Source organism: Musca domestica, unplaced genomic scaffold (genome assembly GCF_030504385.1).
Source record: "Musca domestica strain aabys unplaced genomic scaffold, Musca_domestica.polishedcontigs.V.1.1 4, whole genome shotgun sequence".
Lineage (NCBI taxonomy): Eukaryota > Metazoa > Arthropoda > Insecta > Diptera > Muscidae > Musca > Musca domestica.
The window spans coordinates 25,359,236-25,376,029 of NW_026712328.1; the positions used below are offsets into that span (position 1 = coordinate 25,359,236).

The window sequence follows — 16,794 nt, forward strand, 5'->3', positions numbered from 1 at the left end:
TTTTTTTTCTCGCACAACAAGCTGATTTTTTTGCAAAAGCACACACTCACACACCAGTCATTCGTCGTAGTCTTTTGTTGACGTAGTGTGTCTGCGATTTTCAATTCTGCCAAAGAACCGCCTTTGTATGGCTTGGTGGTGCTGCTGCTGGCGCTCAGCTTCTTTTCTAAAGTACTAATCCAATTTAAAGTTTTATTTGTCAAGAACTCACATATTTTGTTGTGGAATATCAGCGTGTGTATGTGTGTGTGTGTGAGTGAGTGCATGGCCCACACGAATGAGTGTCTGGCTCACTATCTGACGGCATTTTTACAGACATCTAATATGGGTTTTTGTTGCTTAAAGCACTTTGTGAAATTCTTCTCGTTTTTTTTTTTGTTTTTGTTGTTGTTGTTCTTTACAAAAACATGGCGATGTGTGAAAGATGCGGTAGAGAAGAAGTGCCAAAAGAAATGTTTTCTTTGAGTCAATTCTGTTTGCTTGGGGAATTATGGATATTTTTATTGGCCAGCGGGAAAAATGTTAAATATTTAAGTATGAGGTATATATAAAAAAAGTTTTTCTAACAACATTTTTTCATAAATCTACTTCAAAGTGGAGTGGAATAAAAATGAGATTTTGTATTAAATTTTGTGCGAATTACATTTTTACGGAATAAAATGGGATCATTTTACTACATTTTCAAGCCAATCAAGTTTTTAAATTTCAGCAATGTAAAATTTGCTATAAGGAAAATTTAAGGAGAAATAAAAACGTATGTAGGTTTAATAAATTTTCTGCATAGATTGCACGGATTATCAGAAAGTCATGCCGTTAAAAATATCTAAAACAATTTTATGGCCATTAATAAAACTTTTCGTTGAAGTCACTGTGTCTAAAAAATGAAAGCGAAGACACGGATCCGATCTGAATATTTTTTTACTTTAAGTACAAAACAAGTAAGCAAAGGCTATAGTCGTGCGGGGCCGACCATGTGATACCCTACAACACTAAAATATATTAGAAGCCCCCTTATGTACAATTCTATTTTGGAAGATTTCGCTTTTGAAATTATGTCATTGAACACTGCCAAGATATTACCCTTAGCTTTTTGACCAGGGACATATGCCCAATATTTGCGCACTCCGTCGTGATGTTAGTTGTTGTGGTCAATTTACAGCTAAATCTAATCTAGTTGTCATCTAAAATGCTAGACTTCTTCCCTGTCATTAACTCTCTTCTTAGGCGTGTCGATTGGCTTCAATTGTGTGATCAGGAATATTTTTCTGTTTTTGGTTCATTTGGTATTTTTTCACACAAAAGTAGTGGTCCATTCTACCCGCTGCCCTAAACTCTAACTTCATGCGAGATTTAGTGTCCTATGGTTTCTATTTTGGGTGCACAATCAGGAACATTTTTAGTTGTTGGTTCATTTCAACTCCTAAATATATTGCGGACATCTTTGAAAACAATAGGCTTAGCCCTTCTGAGCCTAACTCTACCTTCGTGAAAAATTTCATGGAGATCGAACCATAATTGCAATCTGTATATAAATAATAACCCCAACCTGTGTTATAAAGTGAAAAAATATTACAAAATATACACTTCAATATTATAAGTCAAATTGAAAAAATCGCATGCGATAAAAAAATGAAAATAAAAAATGCCACAAAATACTACAAAATCTATATGAACATCATTATTGGCATCTTTTTATGCGATTTTTTTAGATTTTGTACTTTTATGCCAAAAGGACATTCTAAATTGACAAAATTGGAAAAAATCGCTCCAGCCATTCTGGAGATATAAGCATTCTAACTAACATCCCCTTCCTTTGTATATACACATTGTATATATTTCGCTATATATATCCGATATATTTACAATCGGCATCTACGTAACGGTCAGAATTGACCTGTTCGTCTATTTGTGATTTCGCCGGCATTAAAAATATTCGCGGTTTAATGGAAAATTTGATTTTTATTTATCGCAAATGCTATGGTCTATTTCTACCACTAAATATTACCCGATGACTATCAAAATTGGAAGGCTTCTGTCCAGCCCAAAGCTCTAGCCCCATGCTAACTTTCGCTTCGATTGGTATATAATTGTGACCTGTAGAGCAACTGCAAAATCATGAAATTTTTACGTTTTTGGTCCATATCAACCCCTAAATATGATGCGATCATCTCCAAAAGAAATAGGGTTCTATTCTGACCTTAACCCCGCTTACATTCTAAATTTCGTTAAGATCGGGCCATAATTCCGACCTGTAGAGTGATTACAAATTAACACGGACGGACAGACTGACGGACATACATAGCTAGATCGACTCAGCTCGGCGAGATAGGAATATCCATATATGCTTTCCTATGTGGGAAACCAATATTTCGAGGTGTTACATAATTTTTGGCCCAATCAAACTTATAATACCCCCAACACATAGTGTTGTAGGGTATAATTAAAATTGTATGACATTGTAGAAAAATGGGGTTAGTGGATTTAATTGTACTCATGACTGACGCAAAAAAGTTTCGATCCATTTGGTAACCGCCTTTACCGAATAACCCATTACAAGTGCATTACCCCTAGATTGAAAATGGACATGGAAAATGAAAATGGGATATTCAAGATAACTTACTTAAATCATTATCATGTAATGGGTAATGTTGGCGCAGAGTGTGGTGACCAATGGATACTCACCCCAATTTTGAAAATAATTTCGCATACATTTTGTTCCCATTTCCCATTGTTGTTCTTATGCATTTTGTTTTCCCCAAATGGCAATGTTCGAATGTGAATTCCCGTATTATGAAACGAAATTGATATGTTTTTTTTTTTTTTTTCACAAATATAAAATTTTCACAATTTATTCCCTTTGAAATTGCATGGATTTTTTTTGTTTGAAAAAACTAAAAATGTCTAAAATGATATACGAAAACAATTTCACAGTTATCAGCAAATATAATTTTATATGTTCTATATGTTCTAATAATGTGGTAATAGCTAATCAATGTGAATGGGAATACCCACGAAATTTTAATTTGTGATTGGGAATTCGCATTTCCTTTTATTCTGTAATAGGAGTGAATAGCATACGCTGATTTATTGAAATATATGTTAAAATAGACAATTTTTTCTAATCAGTGGAATTTTGCACACAATTGGAAAAATATGAATCATAATCATCGAAACTCCAAACGACCATGTCAGATGACCCCACACATGTGCTCAGCTTTATATGCAGGTTTAAGCCCCATTTTGTTGTATTTAACGAAACTCTTTTGTCATGGCTTAAAAAATATATTTTCGACTAAAAAATCTTACTGTTTTGGAAGTTGAGAGGTTTCGCAAAATATGGAACTTAGTTAAATGGAAAGGCGAGTTTCTATTCACTCGGAAAAAAATCCACCAACAATTTTAGAGCTTCGCTGACATATCAGCTGAAGACCGGAATGGTTAAAAACTCACTATACAAAATCAAGGACCTATGTAGTCGATGAATCAAAAACATATTTTTCCTGATAATACAGTCACATCTACAGGTCACAATTGTAGACAAATCGACACGAAATTTTATGGTATTAACTCTCTGAGAAATGTTCGAAATAGCTTCTAAAGGACAACAAATGATATTTGGAATGATCTTGTAAGAAGTTGTAGGGTTACCGATCTGCAGATCCGCCCACTGAAGCTTCTGCTTATTTGTTAAATTTCGTATTAATACCCTACACACTGTGTTCAGGGTATTATGCATTTCTGCATTTGTTCGTAACATATAGAAGGAAGCGAGTTAGACCCATAGTTCATTTTGATGATCTGCATAGAATCACATGTATCCATGTATTTTTGTAAAAAAGGTACAAGTCGCATTTTTACCCGATCTAGACGCAATTTCGCCCAAACCATTTGTTTGGTCCAAAGACGAACCACGATATTCGGAGAAATATATCAAAGAAATTTTAGAAATACTTTAGCCAAATGTTATGGAGATCGGTTCAGGTTTTTTAAATTTTAAATTTAGATAGCTCATTATATTGTTCACAAGCGCACAAAAGCATTTTGGTGAGAATTTTACAGAAAAAAGTTATTTGTGATGGAATCCAAGCGTGATAGTGTGATTTCTTTATGTTTGGCTTGAAAATCACAAGTGGCTATCATTAGAGCACTCCAGCATTTAAATGTGAATAAATCTTTTGTGTCTCGTGCCATCGCTCGTTACCGTGAAACTGGTAGCGTAGCCCGATGTCAAGGAAGTGAACGGAAGAAAACAGCAACATCAGCAGAAATGGTTCGAAAAGTAAAGAAGCGACTTGATTGAAACTCGCGTCGCAGTGACAGAAAACTGGCTTGTGAGCTGAACATATCGAAATATTCCATTCGGCAAATGTTGAAAAATGTCCTCGGGGTAAAGCCATTGAAATTCCAAAAAGTGCAAGAACTTACACAGCAACAGAAAGAAAATAGACTCAAAAGAGCTAAAGAGTTGCTTCGCTTGGCCGAAAGTGGTGAACTGCCGAATTTGGTTTTCTCCGATGAGGAAACATTCTTTGTCCAGCAGTTTGTAAGCAAACGAAATTATCCTATTTACTTGCCAAAGAGGTCAGCTGAAAATGTGCACCTTCGGTTGGCCACCAGAACTCAAGCGCCGGCCATGGTGATGGTGTGGACCGCCATAACAGCCGATTGTCGCTCTCCGCTCGTATTAACCGACCGTGGAATCAGAATAAATGCCGAATATTATCGCGAAAATATTCTGGAGGGTGTATTAAAGCCTTGGGCATGCAAACATTCTGTCCGCAGACCTTGGACATTTCAACAGGACTCAGCACCACCCAAGAATGGTTACAAATGAGGTTCCTCGCTTCATTTCCAGCGCACAGTGGTCACCAAAATCTCCGGATTTCAACTCGTTGGACTATTGTGTATGGGGTATTTCGGAAAGCAAGGTTGGCTCTTGAAAAACCAAAGTGTCGATCACCTCAAGCAAGCGCTTCTCCGGGAATAGGCCAAACTACAGCAGAGCAACATTCGGGCAGCGTGTGACGGTGTGTGTGAAGTCCATAATTCGTGCCAAAGGTGACCAATTTGAACAAAACTAAACTTTTTCTAAAATTTGATGCTATTTCCGACATGTTTTGCTTTCATTCAATAAAATTAAAAAAAAAAAAATGTAAAAATGATGGCTTTTGTCTTTGTTGCAGTTTTTTATATCAACCTGTGCACAATAGCCCCCGAAATCTCCGGATACCAATCCGTTGAACTATTGTGTCTGGAGTATTTTGGAATGCAAGGTTGGAACTAAAAAATACCAAAGTGTCGATCACCTTAAGCAAGCGCTTCGCCGGGAATAGTCCAAAATACCGCAGAGCAATACTCAGGCATCGTGTGACGGTTTCATTGGCCGTTTGAAGGCCATAATTCGTGTCAAAGTTGACCAATTCGAACAAATCTAAACTTATTCTTAAATTATGCTATTTCCGACATTTTTTGCTTTGCTCGTTTGCGTTCACGTTTGTTGTGCCTAAAGATGTAATATCAGCTCAAATATCATGGATTTTGATGAATATCTGTTCGGACACAAATGCCTCCGTCAAATTTAGAAGAATATGATAGAAGCCTGTCATTTAGTAGTTCTTTTCGGAATTAAATTATAACTATTTTAAAGCCATAATACACATTCAAAAACGGTCATAATTGGTACGTTTTAATTATTATAAATTCCCCATAAAAACGTTTTTTTTTGGTACATGTAGCTCTACTATATATGTAAAGTGATGTAGGATATCATAAAGTCGGCCCGACTTTGGCCTTTCTTAACTGATTTTCAATTTTTATCATTTAAAGTAGTATGGAAAACATGTTAAAACGTTTATGCAGCAATTTATTTATTTATTTTTTTTTTTTTCAGAAAAAAATCGTCTAATTATAGTATAAGTAGTGCCGAAAAGCTACCGATAAAACAACCTATGTGACTTAATATTATTGTCAAGTGTTTATATTTTTGAACTCTCACAAATAAGCTGATAATTTTTTTTATAAACTGAATTTAGTTTATAGGTTGTCAATGACAATTTATGCTGTAACTTATATTTATTTATATTTACAATAAATATAAAAAACTTCTGTACCCACACAACTTATCTACTAATTGGTAAATAAAATACATAAACATGTATCTGAATTTCTAATTTCGATTTCCTGTTAAAAATATTTTTGTACATTTTTTTCGTAGTTTTCTTTTGGGTTCTTTTTTCATTAACGCCACGAAAAGGAGAAAAGGAAATAGTCAACAACTTTTTCACATTTATTTGTGTACCAACTCATTAATTAATTTGTTCCGTTCTGTTTAGGTTTCTATGCCATTTGTAAGACCTTAATGAAAGCAGATAATTAAAGACAAAAGAACTGACTAAGCTAAGGAATGAGAAAACCCTTAACGAGTGGGTAGATGTGGTAAAAGTGAAATGACAAAAAAAAAAAGAAAAAATTGTATAAGCAGATTGAACAAACACACATAATGCGAAGAAGCCCTGGAAACGAAGCAAATGTCAGGACATGAAGGGTTTGTGTGAGTGGCTAACTCTTTGATATTTAAAGGTCGAATTTGTGGCATATGTGAAATATTTATCACAAAATATTTAATATCAAATTGATATTAGTTCTAGATTTTGTCAACCATAATGTTTTAGATTTTCTCTTTTATGTGATTACCAAAATTCAATTATAACAAGTAAAAAAGCTGTAAGTCGGCCGGGCCGAACTTTTAATACCCTCCACCATTTGGTACAAATTTGGCAATTTCCAAAAAAAAAAATAATAATAATAATAATAATAATAATAATAATAATAATAATAATAATAATAATAATAATAATAAAATCCGTTAAAAATTCTGTTAAAATCTTAAAAATACCGAATGCTTATACGACGACGTGGACCTGCTTAGGCAACTTTTGTCATAAGTTATTACAATATTTAAATGCGAAACTTGAATAATGTAGCTAAAATCATCAAAATTCCGAATATGGGGGGTACCGTTATATGGGGGCTATACGTAGACTTGGACCTGCACAGACAATTTTCTGGCATGGGCTGAAATATCCATTACGAACTTCACATGCGAAATTTGAAACAATCCCGGTAAATAGTGTCGCTAAAATCATCAAAATGCCGAATATCGGAGGGGTACGGTATATGGGGGCTATATGAAGACGTGGACCTACATGGCCCATTTTCTGTTTTATGCTGCAGTATCTATTACGAACTTCAAATACCAAATTTGGAACAAATCTGCTAAATAATGTCGCTAAAATCATTAAAATACCGAATATCGGGGGGTACAATTATATGGGGGCTATATGAAGACGTGGACTTGCGTGGCTCATTTTTTGACTTAGGATGTAATATCTATTACGAACTTCAAATACAAAATTTGAAACGATTCCGGTAAACAATGTCGCTAAAATCATCAAAATACCGAATATCGGGGGTTATATGGGGACTATATGAAGACGTGGACCTACATGGCTCATTTTTTGACTTAGGATGTAGTATCTATTACGAACTTCAAATACAAAATTTGAAACGATTCCGGTAAACAATGTCGCTAAAATCATCAAAATACCGAATATCGGGAGGTACCGTTATATGGGGGCTATATGATAACTTGGACCTACATGACCCATTTACGAACTTAACCTGCCTACTGGCAAAATATACATGTGTGAAAAATTTTAGCCTTCTATCTCAATTTGTTCGAAAGATAGCGTGATTACAACAGACAGACGGACAGACAGACAGACACACAGACAGACAGACGGACATGGCTAAATCGTCTTAGAATTTTACGCTGATCAAGAATATATATACTTTGTTGGGTCTGACATGGGTATTTTGGGGAGTTACAAACGGAATGACAAAATTAATATACCCTCCATAGTATGGTGGAGGGTATAAAAATGTTGAAAATTAATTTTTTTAAAAAAGCCCAATAACAGGTTACCTTTTCTAGATTACAAATGTTTTTTTTTCAACTATGCAATAAAATTCAATTTACAAATGGTTTCAGGGAAAATTCTTTTATTTGAACACAAATGCATAAAATAAATAAACAACCCCTCCCCATCCTTAATGCCACATGAACAATGTGCAATCAATAATTTTAATTGATTACTTTCACTCAACAAAGTTTATTGCAAAATATTTTTCTGTTATTTCATGTTAAATATACACAGCAATTTTGAAAATCTTCTTACGTTCGTGCTAAATGGGGCAACATTTTGCTTTTCACACAAAACCCCTCTCATAGTTTGCTATTTCATGAAATGCCAGAACAAAGTAAATAGAAGACAAAATATACACAAATAAATATAAATCCATACAAAATGAATTCGAATTCGATTTAAAAGAACTAAAGTACACTTTGTTGAATTTTACGCAGCAATGCTCCAATTCGACAAGTGAACGAAGCGGTCTGATGCGGCTGCATGTAACAGCTTACTGCAGCACGAAGTCGATGAACGCCCCCGGATAAAAAAGTGCAGTAACTGTAATTTACGTAGCTTTTCAATATTTTACTACGAGATGAGAACAAAAAGTAGAAACAAAAACGGCAACTGTTTGTGATTACATCCAAAAGGGTCGGGTAGTGCTTTTGAAATAAGATTGATTTCTCGATATAACAAAACGGAAAGCTTTAAACAATTCTCCAACAAATTATTGAATTGCTGTGGAAGCAGTCCTAGATAAACATGCAAATGTTGTAAGGTTGAGCGATTTAATGATACTTTTGACGCAGGACAGATATCATGGATGCCTTATCAAATTGAGAAAACTAAATGATATCGTGGACCGATATAGTCAATCTTCGAACTTGATCTGTCTGAAAATTAAAGACTGTTCTGTGCAAAATCATACCTATCTATCACAGATCGTTTGGATCTTAACGCGACTGCAAAAAAAGTAACCAGTAAAGAAATTCTTAAAGTCGGGCGGGGCCGACTTTATGATACCCTACACCACTTTGCTAATTTAGTAGAGCTGCGCATAACAATTAAAAGTTTTTATTGCAAAATTCAACCATACACGCTATGATTTTAATTATAATTTAAAATTCAAAGGACTAAATATGCCGAAGCATTTGTATCTTTTAAATTCGGACTTGTATTGCCCATTTGGTGCGAAATTAATTTGAAATCGGATAAATATATATATGGGAACTAAACCAAATCTGAACCGATCTCGATAAAATTTGGCAAAGATATTTCTGAGCTGTATTTGATATATTTCCCTGAATATCGTTGTTACGGAGTGCATATTACGGCTCTGGGTAACAAATACAATAAATCGGATGAACAATATATATGGGAGCTATAACTATATCTGAACCGATCTTCACCAAATTTGGCATACTACCTTCTAGACTAAATTCGGTCGTATATGCCAAATTCCATCCCATTTGGACATATATTAGACGTTTGGTGCACAATAAATGGTAAATCGGACGAAGTTATATATGGGAGCTACATCCAAATCTAAACCGATCTCGATAAAATTTAGGAAAGGTATTTCTGAGCTGCATTTGATATATTTCCCCAAATATTGTTGTTACAGAGTGCATATTACGGCTGCGGAGGACAATAATAACAAATCGGATGAACAATATACATGGGAGCTATAGCTATATCTGAACCGATTTCGATAAAATTTGGCATACTTATTTTCAGGCCTAATTTGGTTGTATGTGCAAAATTCCATTTTATTCGGGCTGATATTACACGTTTGGTGCACCACAAATTTTTACCGATTATCTCCAATTTCAATAGGGTTCGTCCTTGGACCAAACAAATGTTGGTTGCAAAATTTCATCTCAATCGGATAATAAATGCGACCTGCATTTTGTTCACAAGAATACATGGGCAGACGGACGGACAGACGGACTGACATGCATAAATCAACTCAGAAAGTGATTCTATGCAGATCATCAAAAGGAACTATGGGTCTATCTCGTTTCCTTTTGCCTGTTACAAACAAATGCACAAAGACATAATACCCTGACCACCTTGTGGTGTAGGGTATAAAAATGGTGGACGAACACTTCAAAATCCACTTAGCGTTTGAAGCTGATCAAAATATATGTACAGGGTGGATAAAAGAACTGCAAAAAGTCTAACGCCATAATTTTTACATTTTTTAAATTTTATTGAATGAAAGCCAAAAATGTCGGAAACAGCATCAAATTTTCGACTAAGTTTAGATTTGTTCGAATTGGTCACCTTTGGTACGAATTATGACCTTTAAACGGCCAATGAAACCATCACACGCTGCCCGAATGTTGCTCTGCGGTATTTTGGCACATTCCCGGCGAAGCGCTTGTATGAGGTGATCGACACTTTGGTATTTTTTAGTGCCGACCTTGCTTTCCAAAATACTGCAGACACAATAGTCCAACGGATTGGTATCCGGAGATTTTGGTGGCAATTGTACGCTACAAATGAAGCGAGGAACCTCATTTTGTAAAAATTCTTGGGTGGCGCGTGCTGAGTGTGATGGTGCTGAGTCCTTTTGGAATACCCAAGGTCTGCGGCCAAAATATTTGCGTGCCCAGAGCTTTAATACACCCTCCAGAATAATTACGCGATAATATTTGGCATTTATTCTGATGCCTCGTTCGATTAATACGAGCGGAGCAACTCTTTAGCTCTTTTGAGTCTATTTTCTTTCTGTTGCGGTGTAAGTTCTTGCATTTTTTGGAATTTCAATGGCTTTACCCCGAGCTCATTTTTCAATATTTGCCAAATGGAAGTTTGCAATATGTCCAGCTCACGAGCCATTTTTTCGGGCACTGCGACGCGGGTTTCGATCAAGTCGCTTCTTTTCTTCTCAAAGCATTTCTGCTTATGTTGCTGTTTTCTTCCGTCCACTTCCTTGACGTCGGGTTAAGAAACCAGTATCACGGTAATGATCGATGGTACGAGACACAAAAGATTTATTCACATTTAAATGCAGGAGTGCTCTAACGATAGCCACTTGTTGTTTTCCAGCCAAATATAAAGAAATAACACTATAACGCTTGAATTCCATCACGAATAACTTTGTTCTGGAAAAATCTCATCAAAGTGCTTTTGTATGCTTGAAAACAATATAATGAGCTGTTACTGGAATAATTTTAACAGCTGTCGGACGAGTGGCTTTGAAATGACAGCAGTCTGAATTTGGTTGCAGTTTTTTCATCTCACTGTGTACAATAACAGTTTCACTGTACGGCTAATTCGATAAGTTTTGGCCTTTAATCTCTTGTTTCAACATTTCGCATTAAGCCGAAATCTTATGTCTGCTGATTTTATTATTTATAATGGGTCATATAGGTTCAAGTTTTGGTATAGTCTCATTAAAACTGTGTTGCAGAGCTTAGGTATTTTGGACGTTTTAAGATGCATGTACATAGGAAGCTTGAAGTCATGGTTAGGCATATTAGTGTCAAATTATAATAAAAAGACGGCTTTGTAATAAATTTATGGTCACATAGCTTGCCATATTATTGGCTAATTAAATTCTTCATTTTCTGTAATTTCTTAAATTATTGTGATCTCTTCATAATTCTGATTTATATATGTGTAATAGTGTGATTAAATATTTCCCCCCAATTTTCCCCTTTTTTCTCATTTCCTCTGGTAATCTTGATTAGCTTTTTTATGGTTTTTAATTAATACACACCAAACAAAAAAAGGTAATGAACCAAATATTCTTCATTTACACACGTTCAGATAGAGTTTACGTTAAAAGGTACATCTTCGCTGTTCATGGCGACGTCATCATTTGATAAATTATACACGTAGCTGGATGAAAGAGAGTGAAAAAAGTACAGCACATCTTCACAAGGTCGTTTTTGTGTGTTTATTTCATGGTGGTGCTAATTAAGCTGTACGTACATGTCTTGTCCGACAAAAACCAAAAACATGCAATTTAGTCCGTTCGAAAAAATTTCACAATAAAATACAGTGAATGTCTAAGAAATTATCGATGTCCAGGATTTAAGTTTTTGATTTTGAAGCCATATTTTTCAAGGGAAATATCTGAAATTTGGTAGCGTAAAATTTTTGGTCGATTTAGCCATCTTCGCCGGTCTGTTGCAATCACGCTAGTGGTATATAAAGTTAAAACTTTGTATAGAGCTGTCTTTTGTATCAAATCAGGACAAGTTCGTAGATGAGTCATACCCATCAACGTTTTCGTACAGCCCCCACATGATTGTACCTCTTCATATTCAGTATTTTGACGATTTTAGCCATACTTCAAACAGAAGCGTTTAAAATTCGGTATTTAGGGTTTGAAATTGGAATCTACTTCCTGCACCAGAATACTGTTTATATATGTCCACGTTTGTCTATAGCTCCCATTAAAAGGTACTTCCCCATTACGACCGAATCGAGTCTAGAAGCTAGTATTTCAAATTTGGTGAAGATCGGTTCAGATACAGCTATTGCTCCCATATTTACTGTTCATCCGATTTGTTATATTTGTTACCCACAGCCGCAATATGTACTCCGTAACAACGATATTCAGGGAAATATATCAAATACAGCTCAGAAATATAATTGCCAAATTTTATCGAGATCGGTTCAGCTCCCATATATATCTTTATCCGATTTCAAATTAATTGTGCACCAAATGGGCAATACAAGTGCGAATTTAAAAGATACAAATGCTTCGGCATATTTAGTCCTTTGAACTTTAAACTATAATTAAATCATAGCGTGTATGATTGAATTCTCCCATAAAAACTTTTAATTGTTATGTGGAGGTCTACTAAAAAATAGTGGTGTATGGTATCATAAAGTCGTCCCCACCCGATTTTAAGATTTTCTTTACTGTTTTTTTGTTTTTTTTTTTTTTGAAAATTGCCAAATTCGTTCCATATGGTGGAGGGTATTGAAAGTTCGGCCGAACTTACAGTTTTTTTGCTTGTTTTAATTATTTCGTTGTTAGGCAATTGTAAATTATAAAAGATATCTCCTTATGTCATTAAACTCAACTAGAAAAAGAAATTATCAAAAATCTACATTATTTATTTTATACATATTTTTCCGATTGAGAACCCTGGAAAAAACCGATGTACAATAGCTTTGTTCCGTTATGTACAAAATCTGTCAACTTTCACCATTCACAAATCATTTTACTTGACCTCCTTCTTCCTTCCTTGACCTTCTGACTTCCTTTACATTTACCTTCTTCAAAATATCAAAAATCTGTATTTACCCAAAATTATGAAAATTTTTGCATTACAAAAAATATGCATATATTTAAAAAAGGGATTATATCATCTCCCAATATATTGCAAAAATTCTACTACTCCTGACCAAATACTGTATTCGCCGAGATATTATCATTAATATTTTCCGAAAATAAGAACCTGTACATAAAAAAGACATGTAGTTAAGGTAATTATGTCCTTCACGTATATAACATGTAATATAGCTGATAAATCCGCCAACAACTTGGATGGACTGGAGATGAGGAGAACAAACCAATAACAAAAACACATATATAATTGTGTAAACGAATGTGTTTCATTGATTACAAGTTACGATCCCGATACAATATACTTTTTACATAAATACCGATAACAACAACAGCAAAAACTGTGGCAATGGGAAATCTTTCTCTTACTCCTCTTGTACCAATACCTAGAACCAAACGTACATACATTCGGAGCAATTTAAAGGTTGAGGCAGAGGAAGATACTAATTGGACCACTGGCAACACAAGCAGTGCAGGTTACCTTTTGCCGTTGCTGTATGTGTGTGTGTGTGAGAGAGAGTATGTTTTATAAATACAATACCATACAGCTTAACCTAGTTACTTACCGGTCCTTATACTGACTGATTGGTGGCGAATTGAAAACAGCCACATTCGGTTTACCGCTCAGCTGTAAAGTTTTACGTGACTTGCCAAGTTGATTTTCAGCAACACACGAATAATTACCAAAATCTTGTGGATGCACTTTACGTATAATCAGCGTATGACGTGAGCCACGATTCTCCATAATATGACGCTCGGTGGTATCCAATTGCATGGTGTCCTTAAACCAAATGACCTAGATCGGGTTGAGCAAAAACAAGAAACCACGTACAAATTGGGTTGGTATATTCCCCATGGAAGGAATGTTATGCAGAAAGAAGGGTACAAGGCGGGGTGGGTAAGATTTTGGGCAATACCATTTCAAGATTTATTAAATTTATAAAATGAAAGAAGAATTCGCAAATAAAACAAAATCAGACAGCAAACGTTTGTCGTTTTTTGGTTGTGGGGATTTAAAGGATGCGAAGAGAAAAACAACCCGGATTTACGTATATTTTTTGACATTTGTTTATGTTGGATGACAGATTTATTTAATCAGTATAAAGAAATACGAAATATGTCAGTCAGGATAACACGCACATACACACACACATGCACACATTATGGCATATCAGCACGGCCAACCAGCCATATAAACGTATGTGAATGTATGATAGACAGACAGTCAAACAGACAGACACCATAATAAGTATCAACACAGCAGATGATGGAATTTTGGGCCAAAAAATGTGGACATTTTTGACGTTGACATTGTCATTGTTGCCGTCATATGTGTAAAAATAATAGAAAACAAACAACAAATGACACCAAAAACAACAACAACAACAATGAGATGAATACGGCCGTTATTGTCGTAATGATAAAACAACAAAATCAATATGGCCCCCAAACAATTAGCATTGGAGGAGAACCACGATGATGTGGGTGTGGGAGCGGATATAAAGAAAGAGAGGCACGTACGGCGAGGAAAAGTTAAGTGTAAAAAATCAAATCAAATGCATGTTTCAAAGCAGAAGCAGTGGGTCCACGCAAGAGATTCAGAGCGAGAGAAAGCCAGGCCATTTTTAACATGAATGACAGATTTTGAGTAGCATCAACCAAATCAAAATCATGTTCAAGATATTGCCAGACATGGGAGAGTGGAATGAGCAATCACATCCAGATTGAAAGTATGAACAAGGCATCAGCAGCAGCAGCAGGTGCACAAGTGGAAGGTATGAGTTGGGATTTAAGATGTAAGACAAATAAAAGAACGAGTTTGAAAGCCCAATAACGACGGAAATACACAAAAAAAAAACAAATAATAACAAGTATCCGCACCATGGTATTAGAGACAGTAATGTGACCGGAATACATGGGTAAACCAAATAAATAGAAAATACACAATATAGACAATTGAGGCCACATTGTAAAGATTCATTGCCGTCGTCGTTGTTGTTGTAGTTATTTTTGTTGGCGTTTGAACACCATCATGTGTTTTATTCCACATGGCAATGTTGTTGTTATTATTGTTGCAGGACATACATATATGTGTAGGTTGAGCAAATGTTGTAAAAACATTGCATTGTTGACGATATGCCATACAAATAGGGATAAGCGGTTGTTCGACACACAGCCACGCACGCACACACACACATACATACAATCAAACAAAGGTATGATGGTGTCCAAATGTGTGATTTTTTCGAAACACACAGAAAAAAAACCGGCAGGACAGAGAAAGTGTAGGCAAGTGTTTGGTTTTCATTGGTATTGATTGTCATTTTGAATCGCAGTAAAAGAATGGCATCATGGTTACAGGCAAAATACATCATCGGCAAAGCCATTTGGCCGTTGTCATCATTATTGTTCAGATATAAGTGGACAAGCGAACGTACGAACGAAAGAGCGAGTGGGTGTATGCGAGGCGATGGCGGGTATATGTGTGTTTTAAAAAGAAGAGTGTTTGTGTATATTTATATTGTTTGGAAATGGACATGGCCAAGTGAATGTATGAATAAAAGAGTGTGAATGTGTGAGTGTGTGTGTGTGCGTATATGTTGTTTTATGGTACATTATACCGTATGTATATATTTTGTCATGTGTATAAACAACAGGCATTTTCGCCCAGCAAAACACCAGCAAAAAATTAACAATTGTTGATGTTGGAGTGGTTGTTTGTTTTCAGGTTTTACGTGACGTGTTGTCAGTGGAAAAGTGTAACGAAGAAAAAAGAAATAAATTTGTTGTTGACGTTTGCAGGTTTTTTTTTTTTGTTTATGGTGTGAGGGTTTTATTGTTTATTTTCCGTTTGTTTTCCAGAAAATAATTTATCAAACAATACCAATGCACATACACAGGGGAAACACAAGGAACGGAAACGGTTACACAGTTATGTGGATAGATGAAAATTCGACATTTTTTTTTTAATTTTCGGCATTGTTTTTTCCATATTTTGTTGGCCATTGTTTGTGTTTTTTGCAATTTTTTTTTTACAAAGGGATATCCGTGCATAAAATATGTTGCATTTTGTTATCATTTGTTGCACATAGGTAGTTTTTATTTGTCACAAATTTACACCAGCACCCACCAAAAATAATAAAAATAATGCAGAATAAAAAAAACACACACAACAGAAATTCCGTTGTTTTCATTTGTCGCATATTTTCATAGAAATTGAAGCGTAACGAAGCGTATGTATGTTGACATGGCATAAAAGCGTTAAAATTATTTATATCCATAGTTATTTTTTTAAATTGTCATCAATGTTAGTGTTGTCGTTGTTGTTGTTTTTGCAGTTGATATATTCAATATTTTGCCATTGCTCGTTGTAGTTGTTGACAATGATGACGTTGACAGCCCAGCGCCATACATGATGATGATGATGATGACGATTTCGATGGTTGTTTGATTTGATGACACACCCAAGATATGTAACATGATAGCACATGAAAAGAGAGTAAAAGGGAAGGG

General features: G+C 35.2%; 1 protein-coding gene across 1 annotated transcript in view; it reads right to left on the reverse strand.

Moving 5' to 3' along the window:
• The window catches only part of LOC101890096 (protein sidekick-2), a 397,983-nt gene that overhangs the window by 45,974 nt on the left and 335,215 nt on the right, over positions 1-16,794 (reverse strand). Inside the window, exon 7 of the mRNA XM_059126712.1 lies at positions 13,848-14,077. Coding sequence (XP_058982695.1) covers positions 13,848-14,077 — 230 coding nt within the window. The remainder of the gene's footprint in view (positions 1-13,847; positions 14,078-16,794) is intronic.